The 25,459-nt window shown below is 32.9% G+C and overlaps 1 protein-coding gene across 1 annotated transcript; it reads left to right on the top strand.

The window, feature by feature from the left end:
* The first annotated feature begins 399 nt into the window (after positions 1–399).
* LOC149478479 (zwei Ig domain protein zig-8-like) lies at positions 400–25,459 on the top strand. Its single transcript, XM_089709389.1, has 6 exons — positions 400–526; positions 4,304–4,515; positions 8,376–8,589; positions 17,535–17,712; positions 24,415–24,551; positions 25,095–25,459. Exons 1-6 carry the CDS (start codon positions 451–453, stop codon positions 25,175–25,177), a joined length of 900 nt encoding a protein of 299 aa, XP_089565515.1. The 5' UTR covers positions 400–450; the 3' UTR covers positions 25,178–25,459.

Below are 25,459 nucleotides of genomic sequence, written 5' to 3'. Positions count from 1 at the left end.
TATAATTATTTTATGTAGAAAGCTTTATTTTGGGCTCATGATACCATGACTTGAATTATGTGACTAACTACAGATTTTATAGTTTTCTTATAAATGCAATTTTAAATGACGTATGTGTTTGTTAATGTTAACTACACATCTGCGCCAAAAAAAGGTTTTTCTTTACCCTTGTGTATTGGTAATTTTAGGCACCTGTGTAAAAAACTGAAAGGCTTTTCAGCCATTTGTAGTAACAAAATATAATACAGTTTAAAATATAACAAGAATAAATCGTAGTCAGTTTATTTCTCTTTTATTCAATGTCCAAACTATAGCCAAAATATTACTATGGCCAAAGATATAGTTACTTCTATGCTGTTGATGATAATTTATAAATAATATGTTATCTTTCAGGTACTGAAGAAGCTGGCCAGATGAAATCTATGGCTCCCGCGTCCAGGGGCTGACAAAATGTTGCCTCCTGGTTTGTTTATATTCTGCTCTCTGCTGACGAGCTCATTATGTGTTATAGCACCGCAAATACCAGGTTTGTGATATTTAATTTCCTTATAACCGCACTGCTTAGGGTAGTGACCCTGCCTTCGATGTCGTGGGTTCGATTCCCACCCAGGGAAAATATTTGTGTGATGAACATCGATGTTTGCTCTGTGTCTGGGTGGTTAGTATCTTCTATATCTGTATATATTTCAAAGTATATAATAGTATGTATGTTTATCAGCCATTTGGTTTTCATCAGATCGTGCCGTGTGTGAATAATGGTCCTGTTATTTGTTTTTATTTATTCAACTGGACTTCCTTCAAAAGCTATTTTGTGGCTAAACATATATAGACGAGGAATATTTTTACTATCTCTACTACTAAGCTACTATAATATAAAGTTTTTATTCCGAAAATTTACAAAATGTTATGCCAGGGATGAAATGTATACATCTTTTACTCTTAAACTTTATATGACTTGCTTAAGTTTCAAAGTGTAACGAATAAATCTATAAATGTTATGATTTCGAATGCATTCACACTTCCATGACTAAGTTTGACACGAAGTCCGAACTTTTATGCTTTTGATACTCGTCCAAAATGTTTTAGATAAAATATTGCTGGCTAGTGATTTAATGTTTATTTTTCATGATCAGACGTGGTCAAGATAAGCTAAAGTTTAATTTAAAATATGCCTAGAGGCTGTAATCAAGTTTAGGTAAAAATTGTTTATAAGGCAAAAGCCAAAAGGTTATAAATATCACGGGAAAATAATATAACTCTCTATCAGCCAATCCTTTTCGAAATCGGTTAAGAATTTTACATCAATAACCATCCAACACACAAAAATCAAATCTAAACTAAGACATTCATGAGATCTGTATCAACTGTGATATCAATGTCCAAATAAATGTTATTCGAAAGATAATATTGTTATCCCTTATAAAATATATTTCAAAATATAAGAAGAATTTTTATTCAAACAATGTTAACTGACGTTGGAATAATCAGCAATAAATTTTATTTCAAGTTCATTCCGATTCTTTCTTATTACTACGCTGTGTTTGAAATAAATTAAAGAAATACTTCTTTATTTTAAAGTGAATAGGAATTAATATTATTATTCTTTGACATTCAAAGTCTTCATTTAAACATAGACTGAACTAAATTGTACAATTTTTGAAAATACAAAACTAACTTATTCAATTTTGAAGACGACACTTCACATAAAGTTTTCTGTTAACATTTACCAGTATTTGTTACAAATTTTATAACCAAAAATGTGGACACAAAAGTCAAATAAAGGGTAGTTAGCTCCAAGCATTTCTCGTAAGGACACGTGTGTCGTACGACTTCCGTGTTCCTAATATACTCTGTTTAAAGAATGTCTGCAAGATATTTTGATAACAAGAACAATGTCACAGTAGAATTTCGTGTAACAACCGGAATGGGAACAGTTGCTTTGAATTTGTTCATCTGATAACGAGGTACGCATACTTTTATCTCTAACAAATATTCAACTTTTATATGACAGTGTAGTACATTTACGAAATAACTTTAAACATTTTGAATAAGGAGTTTAATACGCGAGCGTTGTAAACGCACGAGGTGTCTTAAATGATTATAATCATGTGTTTAATATTACAGTTTTTATATCATTTATGTGTGAAGTTGATTAAGTATTAAGCTGTGTTAGACCAAAATCAACAAAAAATGTACTGTGTAAGTATTTACAAAGATGAGGCTATTATATTTATTTAATCTGCCTGGATTGATTTTTTATTGAAATTTTGAAAGTGTAAGATATCGATTATTTTAAGTGCACATTTTTCAACAAAAGACCACATTGATGATAATAAGTATCACCAGACTAATTAAATTCCATCCCCACGAAATTGTCTACTACAAATTCTCCGCGCTCCGAACGTCGAAACGCGTAGTCTGCGAACAGCCTAACAGATAACAGCATTCCTTAAATGCTCTTTTCTTAATATCAGTTGGTATTGCTATTCTCAATTTCCTTGCCAGTGTCGTCTGTTACAATTACAGTTTGGAAGTCTCCAATTTGGTTTGGTAAAGTTGTGACATTGTATTTACTTCTGCTTTAATATTGCGAAGGGTTTTGGAAATCTTTTTCTCTGCATTATATATATAAATGGCAAACAAGTCTGTAACATTTAATGAAATTCTTGTATTGTTTGGAGATATTATTATGATTTGAGTAAATAGGAGGAACATGTAGCGTTAGGTTAAGGGTTTATTTTCTTGTTTTTGGCAATGTAATGTAAAACTGGTAGTACAGAGGAGCCTTTTGAAGGATGTATTATATGCCCAATACTTAATTCTTCTAAAAGGTACAATGTAGTTGCATTAAAATATATTCTATTACTATTCTTTTGAAATAATGTTATATCATATGGACATTCAATTTGCAATGATTAGAATATAACAGTCTTCAATATATCAACTGCTGGTGTATTGTAATTAGTTTCCAATATTTCTTTTGTAAGTCTCATATGGATTGGAAAAATAATACAAGGTTCTTCTAATTCAAATGATTGAACAGAGATCGAGCGAATAATTAACATCCCACAACTGTATTGTTTTTAAAAATTCTTGTTTGATTTATTTTAAATGTACTGTTAATTTTAAATGCAGATACTATTATATATAGATATATGTAGAATATCTGTCTTTATGTTTTCTTTGAATAAAATATGTGGCTAGTTATGTGTTTCATAACATGACTTCATTCATAAATTGATTTAACATGATTAATGTACTCTTGATCTATGAATACTCTTATCCACATCATTTTAAAGTTAATTAGCCGCCAAATGATGACTTTTTGAAACAACGACTGATTTAAAAGCATCAAGTGAATATCCGATATCGTAGTCGTATCGGATTGTATAAATACATTAATACATACTAAATCAATAGTTATTCAAAGTTCTAGGAATAACAGCCGTTACAGCTTTGTATTTGTCGAAAGAGCAATTTTAATTAAAAAATCTCTTACAAATATTGATATGGGTGCGGATATTTTTAACGAGAAAGGCATTTTTGTTAAGATCAAAGTGGCCACAACAAAATTCGAATTTTCATGTACATTAATCTCTTTAGGTTAAAAAATATAGAAAAGATAATTAATTTTTCGGATAATTATTAACAAGAAATCCTTGTTCCATCGAATTACAGAATTAAATACTTTATTAGGCAACCACAAGAGGAATGTCTATATAGTAATGGAGTTTCATGTTGGTTTTTCTCCATAGATACTGCTTTCCGAATCGGTGGTAAATGTTAAAACTGTTATGACGATTCAAAAGTGCCTCTAGAAGAAGTCTAATTGAATAAATACATGTTCGTTGTTTTGAGTGTATCATTATTCATAAGGAAGACACTAGATCTATTGCAATTAAAAATAGGGAGCTTTATAGGGTCACAACGTTGACCCGTTTTGACAATTTCTCCCCGCAGCCAGCCCATAGCTATACTCTTACTATTATCACGTCTGTCTTATTTATAATACTCGTATAGCATAAAGTATACCCAGTTATTTAGAATGAATCTATACTAATATTATAAAGCTGAAGAGTTTGTTTGTTTGTTTGTTTGAACGCGCTAATCTCGGGAACTACAGGTCCGATTTGAAAAATTCTTTCGTTGTTAGATAGCCCATTTACAGAGGAAGGTTATAGGCTATATATTATCACGCTACGACCAACAGGGTTGGAGCCACGGGGGTGAAACCGCGTGGAGCAGCTAGTAAGGAAATTTACCAGGCCATATAGATGGTTACTTATAATTCCTCTTGTTACAGACTTCAAAACCGGTGACAGCAAGATAATCAACGGGCCGTTCTGGCACGAAGTGTTCACGGAAATATATGAAGACCCTGAGGAGGACGTTTCAACGACGACGTCTGAACCACTACCGTTCTTCGAAGACGATGCCTCGACGAATAACGTCACAGCGCAGTTGGGGAGTCGTGTTCATCTGCATTGCAGAGTTCATGACTTGGGAGAGAAGACGGTACGTAGAATTTATAATCAATCATTATAATTATTACCATTATAAATAATAATAAAAAATATCATCAGAATCAGGGCCAAGTTAAAATCAGGGTAGTGATCAGAATCAGGGCCAATATCAGAATGAGAATTAGGGTAAAGTTCATAATCATAATCTGTAATGTCTATCGTTAAATTATTTAAAATTTGTACAAATTGATATCACATTAATTTGAATAGTACAAGACTGTGATAATAATAAAGAATTATTTAAATACCTCCCAGTTTATTCCCTTTATTTCCAAACTTTTAGTAAGATTTCCTAGATTTTCTATTTGCACATAACTCATAAAACTTTCTTACAATATTTCAATATTCTTACAATCTAACAATAATTCTAATATGATCGATGAAATAAATGCTGCTTTTAATCGATAAATTAAAAGCAGTCTCATCAGCAACGTAACTGCGACCCACACGGGGTCTTTTTCTCAACCCGCACCCTCATAACGAACATGTGGCTCAACGATATGAATGCAATCATGGGAAACCGCCCGTGTAGCTGAATGAGCGGTTTTACGCTGTGGTTAACTCAATGCAGCTACCGGTTTTATCACGGCCGAGAATTGTTCCATGTCTTTAATTGCGAGTTTAGAATAGAAATGTCATTGAAATATTTAGGTAAGGATCGAAAACTTAAAGAATAAATCACGTGTTTTTAATCAAACCTATCCTTCTAATATTATGTACGTGTATGTTTGAAATCATGTATAGATGATGTCTTTTTCTTTTTTACCCAACAACATCTCATTGGTTCATTAGGAAATTTGGTACACAGATGGATTATAGAGTTACTATTTTCCCAGGTTTCCATTTTAGGAAAATTAAATTATTCAGAAAAGTTTTCTTCGATAGAAATTGTCATCAGGTGGACAGAAAATAAAACATTCTATTCATACAAATTCATATGAATAGCCGAGAAATAGCGATTTCCAAGGCGAAATCTGCACACTAGATCTCTCCACAAAGCCTTGTTATGGATCTTATAGACTATTCAATCTGTGAAATCAAATATTCTATCCATGAAATGCGTCACTGGATATGTGACGTAATGGATAGCTTACCAAGATGTAGATTCTGACTTTGAAATGTGCAATTAAATACAGTGACAGTATAGAGAGCTAATGCATGTAAAGCAATGGAGTTTGGGTTCCATTATATCTATTGCTATAGATAATAGAGGTTTGGCATTCAGATAATGGTCTGAATAGATGTCTATTTAAAGGCAGTATGTAGATTTCTTTATAATTTGTAGATTGACTCTTCTTCGTACAATAAGAACATAAACAAAATAAAAAAGTGAATCATTTTGAACAATAACCGGCATTAAATAAAATATATTTTGCCCTTATATTGTAAAAGAAAAGTTCCTTAATACTAAAGACTTAAGCGCGTCACACACGGTGAAGATACTATAATATTTTAACTTAAGATACTGTAATATTTTATATCACAGTATCTTAAGTGGTGGTGGTGGTGGGTCATTTGTAACAGGATGGCGGTTCCACAGGGGTCTTAGTACGCAATGACAAAAAGAAAAATGATGGTCAAAACTCTGATACCGGATACCTTAAGATACTGTGATATACAATATTACAGTATCTTAAGTTAAAATATTATAGTATCTTCACCGTGTGTGACGCACTTTAGACTTGACCTATCATCTTACTCTACAGAACATATTATTAACCCTCTACTACCTGACCCTAATTTCTTATACGTAACTACCTACTTGGAGTCTCTCAGACTCCCATACTTTGAACTCTTAATAAACAAAAACTATTATAAATGAAAATAAATTAAAAGAAACATGTTATAGCTTGAACACTTCTTTATTTCTTAAAAGTAAAAAAAAATACATATAACCTTATGGCTTATACTTAAAAACTACACTTTTTTTAAAGTAAGCAAAATTTTTTCAAAAGTTTTACACTTTTATTAAATGAGATCTTTAAAAAAACTAACAAAAATTAGGAACTCTCTTCATAAATTGTTTAAAGTTTAGTAACTAATCAACATAATGTGACACAAATTTTTGGCAAAAAAGATTTTTTTTTATAAAATTGCAAGGCTCAAACTTTACAATTTTTCCCGGCATATTGAGCACGCCGTGTAGGAGCACTGTAGGCTTCTTACATATGAAACACAAGTACTGCGTCTTATGTTTTTTTTTCGGGTCACATGTGAAGCAGTACTTGCGTATTGCCAACTTTTCAGGTGCTTCATAACTACATCCTGCATCTGCATCTCTGTATCCGATGCAGAATTACAGGGAAGAACACAATTTTCTTCAATATCTTCCTCGTGTTCACTGCACTGTTCATCAAAACATTCTTCTTCATTCGAGGAAAGGTCCTCCTCCAACCAACGCTCAATATTTTTATCATTCGAGGTCATTTTGAACTAAAACAGAAAAAAAAAGTTTCATGAAAAAGTCACGTAACTACCTACCTGGAGTCTCTCAGACTCCACGACATAGTTTTTTACTCACCAAAACACAGCGCGCGCGCGTATGACCTCGACGAGTGCAGGCGCGGTACTGCGGGTAGAGGGGCGAAGGTACACGGACGCACACCGTTCAAGGACACTTGCTTGTAAAGATATAGACAAAAATAAGACTGCTGGAGTCTGAGAGACTCCGGTCAGGTAGTTGAGGGTTAAAATCGATAGTAACACAAAACCTAACATTTTTTGACAGTATTTTCTAAAATTGACAACATATTCTTTGGCATTTTCTAACCACGAAAATTGCAAAATGTCTTAGCGGAAAAAAGCCCGCTTTGCTCTTGGTTAGAAGCCAACTAAATACCCCTAAAGATGTTTATTACTTAATACATCAAGCAGTGTCCACATGTAAACAGAAGAATAATCGCTTCATACAATGGAAGCTGGATTGGAGCCAATACGTCTCTATATTTATGGTGTAAACTGGATGAAACCAGTACTGTGATATTTTGTAAAGCCAGTTATGATGATAAATGCTCGTTTTAATTTAGTGTTTGTTTGGTATTGAGTTTATGGAATGATATATCGCTTCATGTTGGGTTTATTGTATTTGCTGAAATATGGTGTAAAAATGGGATGCGAATTTTATTGTTTTTCTTGACGTCAATTAATGAACGTACTGTAAGCTTTTTCTTACAATTACATCGATATTTGGAGCCACTTTTTATTTTGAAAATTATTAAAGTAATAGAAACATTAAATCCTAATTATAACCTAAAATCGATTTTTTTTTTTTTTTTTATGTATAAGTCGGCAAACGAGCTTGAGCGTCACCGTACAGAAAGCGATGATTGGCGCCGCCCATGAACAACCACAGACTCAGGAGTATTGTGGTTGCGTTGCCGGCCCTTGAGGGAGGAATACGCTCTCTTCTTGAAGCATTCTAAATTATAGTCCTTGGGAAATGCCGAATTTGGAAGGTCATTCCACAGAGGAGTAGTGCGCGGTAGGAAGTTCCTCCTAAAACGCACGGTGGAAGAACGCCAAGTATCGAGATGATGTGGGTGAAATTTGAGCTTGTGGCGTGCGCTTCGGTGGTGAAATTCGGTGGTGAAATTCGATTGAGTTACAGATCTTATTTCTGTTCCATTTAAATATCATACCTATTATATTATATCATATTATATCTCTTTTCAAATAGCTACTAAACCTTAGCGTTACCAGAATAAGGCCGCCAGCTTAACACTTTTTCTTTACTTTGTCCTAGGTACCATACCTTTTTGTTAAGTGGATGTTGTATTTTTCGATTGTTGTCAAACTGTTTTTTTTTTTAATTTTATGCGCAACAGAGTTAAAAATAACTAAATATCTCATCAGATATCCTGGGTACGTCGGAAAGGTGAAGACTTACACCTCCTCTCCTTTGGTCGGCACACATACTCCGCCGACTCGCGCTATTCACTCGCCTTCGAACAACCGAATGACTGGCGCCTGCTCATACAGTACGTGAGCGAGAGAGACGAGGGATACTACGAGTGTCAGATATCGACGCACCCGCCACTCGTTCGACGCGTGCATTTGAGTGTAGTTGGTGAGTATGAAGCTAGTATTAGTGGCTAGGTACATCCATACTAATATTATAAATGCGAAAGTAACTCTGTCTGTCTGTCTGTTACTAAATCACGCCTTAACTACTGAACCAATTTGCATGAAATTTGGTATAGAGACATTTTGATACCCGAGAAAGGACATAGGCTACTTTTTACCCCGGGACATAGGATAGGTTTTATCCCGGAAATCCCACGGGAACGGGAACTATGCGGGTTTTTCTTTGACTGCGCGGGCGAAGCCGCGGGCGGAAAGCTAGTTACCTATAAATACCACACACATACTCCATCCACTCGTGCCATTAGCATGCGTTCAAGTAGCTTGCTAGGCTTGTGTTACCTATACTTACTACACACGTAATCCACCAACTCGCGCTATTCACTCGCCTGATCACACAGTTTACGTTACGATTTATAGACGTCTTTTGACGTATTCATTTAAAAAAAAGACGGGTTGCACTCCGGGAGTGCCGGCAGAAGTGAAAACTTGATTATTAACGTTGAGCATGTTTGATATCCATCCGTCTTACGCTTTTTCGATCAGGTCGGTATGTATAAGCTATATCTGCGGTGAAAGTAAATTGTAAAATGTTAAATGGTGTAAGCTTTATCAGCTGTAAATAAATAAAGTTCACACGTAGGTATAAGAAGTTGCAGACAAACGGCCCATTGAGATGCAATCAACCATATTTGTACGAAAGTTTAACAAACACCATTAATTCATTAACTTCAATGTTTAAAAGTATTAAGATATAACTCATAATTCTCACACATTTATTAAGAGCCTCTTAGACGAGCTTAAAGTATGTAATAAATATGTGTTACAAGCAAAATTAATAAGATTATTTTAAATTCCACTGCTAACTTCATAAGAGTCAGATCCACCTGAAAATATATTTTAACGGATATTATTACGACCACGTATGAGGCAATTAGAGTAATAAGCACTTAGCACATCATATAATTTTATTAAAGATGTCAGTTTTATTAAGCTGAGAGACTTTTCGAGCTGTATAAGGGATGCTCCATATTGCAGTTGACTTTTTAATATTTTTTTCCATACAGAATCCTAATGAGAGTAATTAATAAAGTGATATTAAATATGGTAATCATTATATACACAATTATATATTAATTGATATAATGACGTAAGTGTTGGACTTCAAGTTCAAATGAAAGTACATCTTTGGACTTTGTAAAATGATAAATAAATAAAAAATATTTTTAACCTTTTTAGTTAAATACAGGAAGAAGCTGCTCAATTACAAACACGATAATTAACTAGATCAGAGTCACTTTTCATTACTCATAACATAATATAGCGATGAAATAATATCTGAAAAGTCATTAATAGGTACTCTTTATGGGTCATAAATGATGCGTCCATTCTTATTACTGCTCAGTAGATGATAATAGTAATAATTAATGATGACGACGGTCGACGACATGAAAAATTCATTTTCGTTTGAAAAACACAAGAAAGGGTATTTAAATATGTGTTTTCAAATCTACCTTAGTTAATTGTTAGCCATATAAACCCTTTTAATATATTAAATGTTTATTTACATACATACCTAAATAGAATCTAATTTTTAAGAACTAATTAATTAAAACTTAATACATAACTTGTAAACATCAAAATTTAAACAAGCAAAAATTCTTAAGGCAATTTTACGTTTCGTTTCACACTCTCAAAATAATCGGAATAATATAATAGTTTTTTAAACGTGAAGCAATATTATTCATATAAATATAAAATTCCCTAACCGAGATTATACCAGCAATTATATGCACTACGTTTATTCAATTTACGAGTCATAAACGGAGGTTATACAACATTTTATGACTTTTACTGGCCACTAACATCACCCCGTATGAGCTGTGGCTTCATATAAAAATTTACGACTTCACAAAAAATAGCGTTGTCAAGAGAAGTAACTCTCATATACGTAGAAACATAATATCTAAGCATAATATTATTTTTAAAAATTGGTATCGTAAATACATATAGGTTAAAATATAGTAGAGTCGTGTTTTGTTTTACTATGTGTAATGTATAGCCTTGTTAAATAACATCCTGTTCAAAAAACTGTATTACTTTAACTAAGGATAGGTTAAGAAAAGAGATCGGCATTTCAATTCTGGACATAGTATTTATAATTTACTCAAAATCAACACTACACAGTACAAAATAAAACAAAACACTATCAAAATATATTGTATGCAATTGAATTGAGTCCAAAATACGATCCGTTACAAAATAAATAAAATATCTAACATTAACACGAAATATAGATATACCTATATAATACAATATTTTTTCCTGCCCATTGGTACCGATATAAGCTTATAAGCCGACGATTTTCAAATAGGGTGTTTCTATTGATTTTCGTTTATCCCTCCCTACTATATTGGAAGTGTAAAAATTGTTTTTGATCGTAGTTTTTAGGATTAACGTGATACTTACTTTGAAATGGATTATTGATACGTTGCAATAAAATAGAATGACTTTTTAAATGTCTATAGTGTTCAAAGCTGCATTACTAGCTTTTCGCCCGCAGCTTCGCCCGCTTTGTCTAAAAGCAATAAATTATATACTAAAACATTCCTCTTGAATTACTCTATTTATTAAAAAAACCGCATGAAAATAATTTGTTGCGTAGTTTTAAAGATTTAAGCATACATACATGGCTGATGGGACATATGGTCAGAGAAAGCGACTTTATTTTATACTAGCGGTCCGCCCCGGCTTCGCCCGTGGTACATAATATTTACGTTTTCTCTACATAAGAACCATCCTCGTACTTCAAGGAATATAATAAAAAAAGAATTATCGAAATCGGTTCAGCCGTTCTCGAGTTATGCGCTTACCAACACATTTTGCGATTCATTTTTATATATAAGATTCAAAGTACTTAATATATTAAGTTAAATACTCGATTTCTGTCATAACTCGAGAATTCACCCACAGCTTATTTCTTAGTCACGTTCTTACTATTATACCATAGGAATTCTTTTATTCCGATGCTATTTGCAATATGTGGCTCTAATGCTATTTTTAATACTAAATGAAAAGAAGAAAGAAGGCTAAGCGTTATTATTAAAAATTGATGTAGAGAAAACGTAAATACCTCGTACTTCAAGGAATAATATAATAAAAAAATAATTATCGAAATCGGGCCACCCGTTCACGCGTGATGCTGTGACAACGCGATACGGGTTTCATTTTTATATGTATAGACTAATTTAATCTATTCATATAATAAAACTATAGAATTAATATCTGTTGGGATTTCAAGCAAAACTGCTGGACGTATTTTGATTGAGTTTTGTTTCGGCAACATAGGCATATAAAAGAAGTAAACGATAGAATTTGAAAATTCATTGAAATCGATTCTTTATCCTCGTTAATTTTGAGTTTAATACAAGCATTTAGCATTATTAAGAATATAAATCTATCCACATTATATTAGTATTGATTATTTCACTAAGTATTAGTATTGATTATTTTCTTTCGATTTTGAATACATCTGTATACACCAAAAATCCCGCTTTAAAACATTAAATACCAATACTCATATTACCACGTTAAACAGAATAATATGATATCAATTTCACGTCACTAATTAAACTAATAAATGTAATTAAAATATTACTAAAATGTTCACTTTCAAAGCGTAAATGTTAATAATTAATATCTTCAGCAATTTTCACGTAGTGAATTCGTTAATTCAATATGAAATATCAAATATTTATACCTTGTGTAGTGTTATGTGTTTAGAATATTTATAATAACATCAAACGATATTTAATGTGTTTAAAAAACCACAAGTGTTTTTTTATTCGTATAAAAATGTTATTAAAGGACATTCACGGTCAAAAATACGACCAAATTATAATTTATATTACTTACAAACGAAGATATAATGAGTTAAGAATCCATTAAAATTGTAGCTTGAAAAGTGTATTTAATTCATTGAAAACAATATTACAAGACAAAAACTTTATTAATCGCATCACTTAACAAGAAAGCGACAAACTACAAATCCCACCATGAACAAATATCCGGGAAAGTTCAATAAAAACTGTCACCCGGATTAAAGTTAACCGACTCCCAACTGTCCCGGATCAATTGGAACTCATGGACACCCGAATGTAATCCGGGCTGTCTTTAATTACGCATTTACGTCACACAGATAAGCCTTTAAGCCTAACCTAACATATATTCCCATATATGTGTGCTAGTAAAATTCTGATTTCATCAAGTGATAGGTTTTGACGTAGGGCTTCGGTTTCGAGGCTTTTCTGGGAATTAGATTTGTAGTTGATTGGGACTCGTCCGTGGATGTATAAATTTGTATTCACTATGTTCGGTATACATAATTTATGTATCTTGATGTCTAAATAATTCAAATGCATCTGCATATACCCATCTATGTATAAATAAGTAATGTTTTTAAGATAGATGGATCGAATTTTACTCATACACATTGGCAAATAAATGATGTTTTAGGATATAGCTTACAAATATTTAGGAAAAGGCATTGTCCAAACATATTTCGTTTAACACTAAAATGCGGTCTTTATTTTCTTTACTATAATATAAAATATACATACACATTTTATACACACAATATAAAACTGACGGCAACCATATTGTTAAAATTTAAATTTAAAAAGAAAATGTTCACAGAGATTCAACATTGGCGTATTAATTTAATTTTCCATACAATGCCCTCACCACGAATATTGACGTCCTACACAATAGCAGTGAAGCGAAACCAGAATGTATTACCATTTTCTTTGGATAAAATATTTCTTTAAAAGGATCCTCACACGTATTTCGTGAGACAGACGTGACTTCAATTTAATGCAGTTTCTAGACTAGTACAGCTTGCAATGCTAGGTTTTATGTGAATTCTGGAGGTGTTCAATGGTTAAACATAGCATTTAAGGGTTGAGAATTTGAAACTGCATGGTGAGCAAAAACTTAATTTGTGTCTTTATTGACATACACATAATTCCTGGCTGGCTGCCTGTCTGATAACTTGTACTTATTGTTATCTATGTATATATTATGGTGATTGAAATTATATTATGACTAGCGGTCCGCCCCGGCTTCGCCCGTGGTACATATTTCGCAATAAAAAGTGGCCTATGTCCTTTCTCGGGTATCAAAATATCTCTATACCAAATTTCATGCAAATTGGTTCAGTAGTTAAGGCGTGATTGAGTAACAGACAGACAGACAGAGTTACTTTCGCATTTATAATATTAGTATGGTGTGCTATTTATTAAATAGGTTTGAAGTTGGTGCCGAACATTAAGCACTTAGTATTAAGCCCGTGCACCGACATCAAACCTTTTTAATAAATAGCACATATAAATAATATGTAGTAAATAATAATGTCAAATCTTTTTTATTTCTTACTTTTCCGTTTTTGAAGTCAGTTGTTTTTAACGCAGTTATTTTTATTAGTGAATATTAAGCTTTCCGTGCGATTAGAGCTTTTTATGAAAATTAAGCTCTCCGTGTGATTAGAGCTTCTTGTGAAAATTAAGCTCTCCGTGCGATAAGAGCCTTTAATGAAAATTAAGCTCTGCGTGCGATTAGAGATTTTTGTGAAAATTAAGCTCTCCGTGCGATTACAGCTTTTTGTGAAAATTAAGCTTTCCATGCGAATAGAGCTTTTTGTGAATATAAAGCTTTCCGTGCGATTAGAGCTTTTTATGAAAATTAAGCTCTCCATGCGATTAGAGTTTTTTTGTGAAAGTTAAGCTCTCCGTGCGATTAGAGCTTTTTGTGAAAATTAAGCTTTCCATGCGATTAGAGCTTTTTGCGAAAATAAAGCTCTCCGTGCGATTAGAGCTTTTTGTGAAAATTAAGCTTTCCGTGCGATTAGAGCTTTTTGCGAAAATTAAGCTCTCCGTGCGATTAGAGCTTTTTGTGAAAATTATGCTTTCCGTGCGATTAAAGCTTTTTGTGAAAATTAAGCTCTCCGTGCGATAAGAGCCTTTAATGAAAATTAAGCTCTGCGTGCGAATAGAGATTTTTGTGAAAATTAAGCTCTCCGTGCGATTACAGCTTTTTGTGAAAATTAAGCTTTCCGTTCGATTAGAGCTTTTAATGAAAATTAAGCTCTGCGTGCGATTATAGCTTTTTTGAAAATTAAGCCTCCGTACGATTGGAGCTTTTTGTGAAAATTAAGCTCTCCATGCGATTAGAGCTTTTGTGAAAATTAAGCTCTCCGTGCGATTAGAGCTTTTGTGAAAATTAAACTCTCCGAGCGATTAGAGCTTTTTATGAAAATTAAGCTCTCCGTGCGATTAAGAGCTTTTTTGTGAAAATTTAGCTTTCCGCGCGAATAGAGCTTTTTGTGAAAATTAAGCTCTCCATGCAATTAGAGCTTTTTGTGAAAATTAAGCTCACCGTGCGATTAGAGCTTTTAATGAAAATTAAGCTTTCCGTGCGATTAGAGCTTTTTATGAAAATTAAGCTCTCCGTGTGATTAGAGCTTCTTGTGAAAATTAAGCTCTGTGTGTGATTAGAGCTTCATGTGAAAATTAAGCTTTCCGTGTGATTAGAGCTTTTTGTTAAAATTAAGCTCTCCATGCGATTAGAGCTTTTTGTGAAAATTAAGCTTTCCGTGCGAATAGAGCTTTTTGTGAATATAAAGCTTTCCGTGCGATTAGAGCTTTTTATGAAAATTAAGCTCTCCATACGATTAGAGCTTTTTTGTGAAAATTAAGCTCTCCGTGCGATTAGAGCTTTTTGTGAAAATTAAGCTTTCCGTGCGATTAGAGCTTTTTGCGAAAATTAAGCTCTCCGTGCGATTAGAGCTTTTTGTGAAAATTAAGCTTTCCGTGCGATTAAAGCTTTTTGTGAAAATTAAGCTCTCCGTGCGATGAGTTTTTTGTGAAAATTAAGCTCTCCGTGCGATTAGAGCTTTTTTGTGAAAATTTAGCTTTCTGTGCGAATTGCAATTAGAGCCTTTAATGAAAATTAAGCTCTCCATATGCGATTTTATGCGGCTATTAATTCGGCCGGTATATTTTTTTTATGTATGTACACCGATTACTCCGAGGTTTCTGAACCGATTTACGTGATTCTTTTTTTGTTCGATGCGGGATGGTGTCGAATTGGTCCCATACATTTTTTTTCGGATAGGCCCAGTAGTTTTTATTTTATGAGCATTTTTGTCTGTACTCGATGACTAAGTTGATATGTAGCAAGTAACTTTGATTCACTTCCCGGTAACCGATTGAGCTGAAATTTTGTATACGTATGTAAATTTGATAGCGATGAAACATTATCATGACATGAAGCTGATTTGATGATGGAATCGGAAGGTGACCATAGGAACTCAGTAATATATTGACTCAACTTTATCGAGTTTGGGCTCGTTTGATTCGTGTTGAAAAATACACTAAAAAGTATTAAATAAAAATAACTGCGTTAAAAACAACCGACTTCAAAAACGGAAAAGTAAGAAATAAAAAAGATTTGATATTATTAACTACTACATAATATTATTGTACATATTTCGCAATAAAAAGTGGCCTATGTCCTTTCTCGGGTATCAAAATATCTCAATTCAAACAATTTGATGTTATAATATGTGGATTCAAATGTATGATTATCTAATTATACATAAGTATTGTGTGGCGAATTAAGCTTGAATAATTTAATGTGACTGAATTTGGAATAAAATTAAATTAAATATATACAAGACATAATAACAGACCGTTCGTAGATGTTAAATATATAACTATGCCAATTACGTTTCAAATTTTGTGAAATTCCTATATACAAATACTATTATGTATGCATTTATTTTTAACGTGATAACGTTTTTAAAATCGTTTTAGTCGGGTGACATGTTCAGAAACTTGTGTCACACCAAAACCTCACGAGCGCGATCGCAGGTATAACGAGAGAGAGACGGACCGATCTCCCGTCTCATCTCGAGCGCTGCCACCAATAAGACATTATCACGTAAACATCTCGATCGTAAATCTACTTTACAAACAATCAATTTTTTTTTAATATATTATTAGCCTGAATAAGAAGACAACTATAATAATCTATCTGCATTATAAGCAAACTTTCTATAGGCACTTGACTCTTGAGTTACGGTTAATTTTACTATTAGTTAAACCATTAGCATATCTAAATAAACCTTCCTACAATTATGTATATGTCACGGCTAAAGGTAGGTGAGAACATAAACTTAAGATTAGCCGGCTAAACTTAGGTTTATTTTCGACGAGGTGTTAATGTTAGTTTGTTCTATCTTTAGCCGGCTAAACTTAAGTGTAACCGCAGGCCCGTGGCTAAAAATGTCGGGGTGGGTAGATTTGGTTAGCGCCGGGCCGGTGGAGGGCTTGAGGGGCCCGCACAGTGCCAGAAAACACTCGCCCTGTTCCTTACATGTATTATAGTAACCAAATCTACCCACCCCGACTCAGGGCAGAAAGCTGGTGGCTAGGTTAGGTTAGGTTAGAACTCTTAAGACCCGCACGAGCCGAGCGAGCGCAGCGAGCGTGCTGCGGCAGCAGCCGGCGAAGTGCCAGAAAACACTCGCCCTGTTCCTTGCATGTATTATAGTAACCAAATCTACCCACCCCGACATTTTTAGCCACGGGCCTGCGGTTACACTTAAGTTTAGCCGGCTAAAGATAGAACAAACTAACATTAACACCTCGTCGAAAATAAACCTAAGTTTAGCCGGCTAATCTTAAGTTTATGTTCTCACCTACCTTTAGCCGTAACATATATAAGTAAATTTAATATCTAACTAATATCGTAAATGTATTTTATCCATTGCCACATGCCAGCAACTGGCGATCATGTTTTGCTCATAAAACCACTTTTCATGCGAATAATTTCATTTAATTACAATAATTTCTATACATTTCTCCTCAACAGTGCCAAAAGTCGAGATCATAGACGAGCGTGGTCGACCCCTACAAGACAAGTTCTACAAAGAAGGTTCTATAATAGAACTGCGTTGTATCGTGAGTGAGGTGCCGCAACCAACAAGACAGGTGAACTGGAAGCATGGGGGGAGGTTACTGAACTATGACACGAAGAGAGGGGGGGTTAGGTAAGTTCATTTTACCTATATCTTATTGATTATTTTTAAAGTGAAACTTTTATTACATCGTCTCAAACTGTTTGGTCTGTGTAGCGCATGTCGCGTGTATCGCGGCTGCCGAGCAGGTATACCTACTCGGCAGCCGACCGTCACGCGACATGCGCTACACAAAGCAGTGTTCGGAACCGTTCGAACAGTTTCACTTTTACCGTGGTTTCATAAAACCACACAACGTTTTTTTTTATGTGGAGCTTGAGTTTCGGCACGAATTAAAGTTGATTTACGCTACACCGTATCCATACGTAAAAATTCTAGGAATTTAATGCGGTATTTTATACTTTCGAAATAGATATAGAAAATGTTTTCATTGAAATATTATAGGGATCTTTAATAAACAAAAGAACCACTTGCGTTTTAAAAAATATTGGCTAAAGTAAACTTTTCACAAAAATGAAATAAAATGAATGAAGTAAAATACACATTATTTAAGATGTTACCAGAACAACAGCTTCAAACCTTTTAGATTTTCAATAATAAACTATTTTTTTCGATGTTGTTTATATTCAGACCTTGCTTTTACTTTATCGTTATTTATTTTTGTGATTCTTTGAGTTTAATCAAGCTTAATTGGGATTATTTCGCGTTAAATATGTTTGTTATTTCTTTATCTAAAGACTCGATATTTCTTTCTCAGTCTTAGTAAATTCAGTGGAAACTTCAATACGTTGAAATAGAGTAACCTAGATATTTTCACGAAACACGTAGCTTTTATAAAGAAATTTACTCCACGCGAACACAAAACGGAAACCCCATTCCAATAATTGTTTGTAATTTTCGTTAATTTACGCAAAAAAGAACTCACTCAAAGGGAATTTATTCGGCCATTCTTTTCCTATAATACTCTGAGTTGTTCATTCATTATTCATTACTTAAACAAGGTGGCAAGGCTTATTTAGACCGAAATGAAAATTCTTTGAATAATATGAAGACAACCTTCTTTAATGTCTTATTTTTTGTATTTGTTTTAGAATATTAATGTTTGATAATAAACAGTTAATTGAGATTTTCATGCAGATACTGCTACTTTAAATTGGGGAAGAGCGGGTTCTCCTAGCACAGGTTTTTTCTTAAAACTACTTTTACTACATTATATTGTCTTAAAGATAATAACAACATTAATATATTATATCTTGATACAGACATTTCAAATTATCTAACAGCTATTATATTGTGGTCATTACCACTTCATCATAAATGCAGATGTTATCGGCAAGGGATCCTTCATTTTACCCTTCTGGTGTAAATTCATATCATCGTTATATAGTTAAATTTATATATTAGTTGAGTAAAACGTGAGTAATCACAGTATATACGTATTTTGTTAAATTGGAAACTATTTTAATGTTGAATTTATTTGTTTAAAGATCGTAATTTCCTGATCTCCCTTGATCACTATCAATATAATGACATAAACAGCCAGATTCCTTAATAGATTTGTAAATGAACGTAATGGTCCCTCTTCACAATGGGCAGCGTTGGGCAAGTAAGCAATCACGATACTATGTAGAGGGCCTATGTGTATGATCGGCCGTCATTGTAGATGTTTATTCATAATCGCCGTAATGGCGGCAAACATTTGTTGGGCCAACGCTGCCCATTGTGAAGAGGGCTCATAAGAGTATTTATTTTACTGTCCTATTTTACGATCAGGGTTTAGGGTTTACATTATCTGTTATCTGTGATAGGACAAAAAGCTATTTGTCAAGGCAAGGCGTTTTCTGTAATAGGCTCTTTTTTATTCAAATTTAAGATTTATTTATTCAACTAGACTTCTTTTGGACGGCTTCTGAATCGTCATAGAAAATAGAAAATGTATAACACCGGGTTTGGTACAAATTACTGTAATAACTAAATGAGAAACTTATATTTCTGGTTTTTAATAATGTTGTTATTGCACGCCTCATAAGCGAAGCGTTGAGGTGGGTACTACTGTACTTCGCGCAAAACATCTGATTTTTCAAACTTAAAATGTCTTTATGTATCATACATTGCACTTGTAAGATAATACATACACACACATATTAAGAAAAAACACTATTTTTAACGTTCATGATATTTTTGATGTCATTTTTGTTATTTAAACTAGTTAAAAAACAGTTTAAAAAAGTTCTGTCTTGGACGTCCGTGTGTCTGTATGTGCGGATCCTTTTTCTTGTTAACACGATAGCGACCGAAATACTTTACTAATCGAGTCTTTTTTTTTCTCTTACGCTTGAGTATGCTCAGGAATAGAACCCTTTCATTTTTCAGGGTCTGATTCGTTGTGGTTTAATTGTTATTAAATAAACAAAAATAATAATTAATAAATATTTATTAAAAAAAAATTATGAGGCGTGCACTTTTGGATTTTCCAAATTATTTTTTTATATTTACGTTAAATATATTTACTGAAACAAAACACTGATGTTTAAATTCGCCAACGCAAGTTTCGTGGTCTTATACAGATAAAATAAAATAGCATAAATTTATTTTAAAAGCTAACTTTCTCAGTTGTAAGAATACATTATAAAACGATGACTCTATGTTTGTGAAATAGCTTCCAGAAACTTAGTCATTCGAAATTCTCTGAGAAAATACGAAAATGCCTTAATAATGTCTGGGTGTTTCTGTATATTTATCGTATACATAAAATATTACAACCAGATTGTAAAATATAATGGTTTTCTGTTTACATGTAAAAGCTACTTATGACGTAGAGTTTTGTGTTATGAGTCAAGGAAAGTTTCTATAAAGGTGTTTAGGAAATAATGATATGAATACAGGTGTGCCAGGTTTTTTAATCATTATTGTTTTGTTATATTATAAAGTGTAACTTTTATCCGTGAAAATAAACAAATAACGAACGAAAATTTGGATAGTAAACAAAAATTTTATGTAGATCTTTTTACGTTACGCTGATCGATTTTCACGTGTGATTGTTTTAAATAATTATTTAATTTTTATTTCATACTATTCAGACACTAATCATAACACAAATATTATAAACAATAAAATATACCTATAGCCCAATATATAAAGATGGGAAACGTTAAGTTTTACACCGGGGTTCCGTAGTATAGATAAAATGTACATTTTTAGAGACAAAATGGTGAAGTAAATTCGTATCGCATTCTTTCAGATTTGAAATTAAACGCGAACAGAGTCGTGAACAGAAATCTTATAATCCTAGACTATTTTATTTCTCACGTTTTACTCAACTAATATATAAATTTAACTATAATCTTATATATAAAATTCTCGTGTCACAATGTTAGTCTGCATACTCCTCCGAAACGGGTGGACCGATTCTCATGAAATTTTCTGTGCATATCGGGTAAGTCTGAGAATCGGCCAACATCTATTTTTCATATGTACCACGGGCGAAGCCGGGGCGGACCGCTAGTAAGTAATATATAATATTATGAACATACTCGGGAAGGGTTAGATGAAGCATCTCAAACGATAACATCTGCAAATGATGAAGTGGTAATGACCACGATATAATAGCTGTTATAGCTGTTAGATAATTTTAAATATGTATATAGAGGTATATCAAGCTTAGTTGATATAATATAAACACATAGGTATATTTTATGTTTGTTTTATTATTTTCTTTAATTAATTTTTGAAATTATATGCCATTCGTTTTGTTAATATGTATCATGTAAATTTTTCAAATTTAATTTCTTGACCAACAGTAAAATAAATCCAAATATATCAAGAAAAGTTGATACAATTCTCTGTTTTCTTATAAAAAGAACTAAATACTTACAAGATTTTCTTTTATTTAAATAGATACACTGTCTTCAAGACTGATAATAAACGTAAACAGACACAATAAATAACGGATAGAAGCTAATTGGAAAGGAAAAAACAATATTCCGACATCTTTAATTAAGGTCCGAATTAATGTTTATTTGCATCTTAAAGTTAATTAGGACGCACCCCCATTTATCTTGGCAATTATAACAAATAGGGGTTGTTAATACCTCGTAAATTAAAATCTGGATCATTTTCCGTGAAACCCCTTTGGGACAATTATGTTTTTAACACCAGTTTGGGAGTATTTTGTGATATAATTAAAAGGTATATTAAAGTGATGATGTTTATATTGGTACGTTCCTTATCACGCGCTGCGAAAGGGGACTAAACAGAAAAAAATAAGATGTACCTAACGACACTTCTTACTTAATTAATATTATAAATGCGAAAGTTTGTGAGGATGGATGTGTGTGCGTATGTTTGTTACTCCTTCACGCAAATACTACGGAACCGATTAACATTGAAATTTAGCACACATATAGAGGTTAACTTGGATTAACACATAGGATAGGTTATATCCCAGAAATCCCACGGGAACGGGAACTATGCGGGTTTTTCTTTGAAAACGCGGGCAAGCCTTCGTTATTTCGGAATTTATTCGTTTTGAAAGGAGTTTTTTATACATAAAGATTAGTAAGATGAACAAGATCTACTATTAGTGACTAATAATAATATTCTAGAAATTTCCTGATACCTATACATCCGTACTAGCTTTCCACCTGCGATTTCGCCCGCGTAGTTATAGGAAAATCCGCATGTATCTCGTACCCGTACGATTTCCGGATTATCTATCGTAAGTCCTTTCTTAAGTAAATAATATAAAATCCAATCTTAATACCAAATTTCATCCAAATCGGTTCAGTGGTTCAGGTGTAGGTAATGAAGAGATAGATAGACTTTACTAGTAACTTTCGCATTTAACATATTACTTTTTTATCCTTCTTATGCACTTTAAAACCCAATTGCTTCTATAAATAATTCACTAAATATAAAACTAGCACCCCAAAATATGCATACCGCGTATTTGCATTAAAATATTCATTCTAATATCCAAGGAATTAACATGCAAAGCAATTCGACTTTACAGTGTGGAAAATATTTTGTTCAAAGTTCCCACGGAAAAGCGGGATGAGAGACACGAATAATATCAACATGGGTGGATAATTAAATGTATGTGGGGTTTCATTGTTTATATTTTAAGTTTATTAGGAGACTTTTTACAAAGCAAATTTTGTGTGGATTTCATCATACTTGTTCAAGTTAAATAAGACTTTAATATAATATTATTAATACTTAACACCATAAGATACGTAATAAATATTATATAGAAAGAAATACTAGAAAAGTAAGATTTGCTCGAATTAAAAACTCATAAACACAACCTAAAAATTCAATTATTTAAAAAAAATGGTGTGTATTCAAATTTATAAACGTACGTAATAAAATGCAATCATCGTTTTAATATCCATTTAAATAGAAACAAAATAATAAATAACAATAATCGTCTCGTTATTTCAACTCACCAAAATTTTAAAAGCCTTAAAAGTTGAACGATAAATATGTATAACAATCGTCTAGAGACTACGCCTAAGTAAATAAAACTCTGACAGACTGTTAGAGCGGTTATAGACTAGCGTTTTATACGCGCGTTTAAAGAGCGTTTTTGGAAACGCATGTAGGCACGTATACAGGGTATTTTTCAAAGGTTACCTTTTGTCACACGCGCAACTCGTACGAACGTGGGTACGCTTTTAAGCTCGTACAGAATCTCCCTCTCATTCGACGGCGAATGAGCAATGTTTCAGTTTTTTTAAACATATAAGCGCACGTAAAACCGATTTCTAGCTTGGAGACGCATGCCGTGGCGACAATTTGCCATGGTATATTATAATAATAATCGCTCCATGCCGATTTCGGCTACAACGGCTGCTAGCTCAATACTGTGGGTCAACATTGCCCTGTCGTGTGCTTACAGGTGGCTGATGTAGCCAATTGTATGTTATGTACATATACATAGTCTATATAATAATAATACAATAAAAAAGTTATTATTATATTCTAATAGTCGTTGTGTTCTTACTAAATTCACCTTAAAAAATATTATGTCGATGTCAGGCGTTCCGTATGTACATTATATAATATTATGTATTTAGAACGGGGCGGGCGCGTAATCGCGTCAGCTGAAACGCACGCCCAGAAATAGTCTAAAACCTGCTTATTGAATAAATATGAAAGTCCCCAATGGAATTAACCCTTCTGCTAATGATCCAGATTAAATTTACGGGGTGTTAAGTGCCCTTGTTTGGTAATTGGGGAGATTAAGCCGACATAGATGAAGATTTAGCATGTGTTTACGAGTAAGTATGTAGGTTGGATTAAGTTTGAAGTTAACACTTATACATTACACTGTTATATGATACTTTCGTATAAACTTAAAAAAAAATGCGATACCTAAAAACATCTGTTAAAATAGTAGTTCATGTGGAATGTTAAGTCTTTTTCTAATAAAATAAGTTGAAGTCATCAATAAATAATACAAAGCAAGATATTAATCAGTTCCTTATTGGCCAAATAGCACGATTTTATTTCTTTTTTGTGAACTGTCATTATTAGCCAATGTTGAAAAAACACAAGAGATTATTTTACCGTATTATTATTTTCTTTCTGTACAACTTCTACAATGCTAGTTTCCTAAGCGAGATATATCTTATAATAGTTAGTATTTGAATGCCTGTAGTCTGTACCTTTCTTTGTCTCACAAATCTGCAACTACCTGCATTAATATTTACTGCGGGTAGGTGCGGTACATTTAGGGGTATTTATAGACTTCTAACGCCCCTTTCCTTTCAGTGTGAAGACGGAAGCCACGGCGAACGGAGCTCTCTCCAGACTGTATATAGCTAACGCTAATAGAAACGATTCTGGGAACTATACATGTTCGCTCGCTGATGTTGCTGCGTCAGCCGTTTCTGTTCATGTGTTGAGAGGTAATTATGGTTTTTTTATTATTTAATTTGTTTCTTATACAAATTTTTAATCTTTAATTATTTTTAAAGATGTTTTTTTGGAAATAACAGTTTTTATCTGGTTTTGTTAGCTATGAGGTGGAGATTTAATCCTTATTTGTATTCTATTATATTATTCTATTGTATTATTCTCTATAATATTTTCAACAGTTTAATTTCTGATACAGATTATACTAATTAAAGCTTTAATCTAGTTCTGCTATGATTTCTCTATCAGCTGTCTTATAAAATTTATTTTATATCTTTTTGTCGTCATTTTATAGTGTAATAGAGTTTTTATAATATCAAACATTTAATATCAGCTTGAAGTATTGCTATAACCAAATAGTTTAATTCAAAATTAGCATCTCACATGTACCTCAGAAATATCACAACATACCAAGTAAACGGATAATTCCTCAAATATATTCCATCTCATATCGCAATAATCTAAGCAAATACGTACCTAAAAGCGCTTCTATGCCAACTAAACCGATTTTGGTACCATTATTCAAATCCTTACAGGCGAGAATCCTCTAGCGATGCAACGCGGCAACGCGTCGATGTTACATCCATCGCTTGTTATGTTCTTTGTATATATCAGCTGACGTTTATTAAGCGCGTAATGTACGCGCTGTGTATAAATAGTCGTAGATAGATTGTATTGATTGGAGCTCTTAGTGGTTAGGTTCCATTTGAGAACTTTTTTTTTAGTTTTAAAATGGGTTTTATGTAGACTGATATTTTGACAATTTTATGTTTTCTTGGGGAAAAAAAATGTGTGTCGAATCTAGTGTATCTTTAGCTATGGAGAAAGCAGTTTGTGATAGCATTTGAGGGATTTATTAGAACACTTTAAAACTAATTCATTTATTTACGGGCTTTTAAAC

The sequence above is a fragment of the Colias philodice genome, chromosome 22 (genome assembly GCF_061535455.1).
Source record: "Colias philodice isolate Cphi_HAF_F1 chromosome 22, ilColPhil1 Martin Lab GWU primary, whole genome shotgun sequence".
In the NCBI taxonomy this organism is placed as follows: Eukaryota; Metazoa; Arthropoda; class Insecta; order Lepidoptera; family Pieridae; genus Colias; species Colias philodice.
Note: the sequence above shows the minus strand (reverse complement) of the source record. Positions and strands in the feature narration are given on the sequence as shown.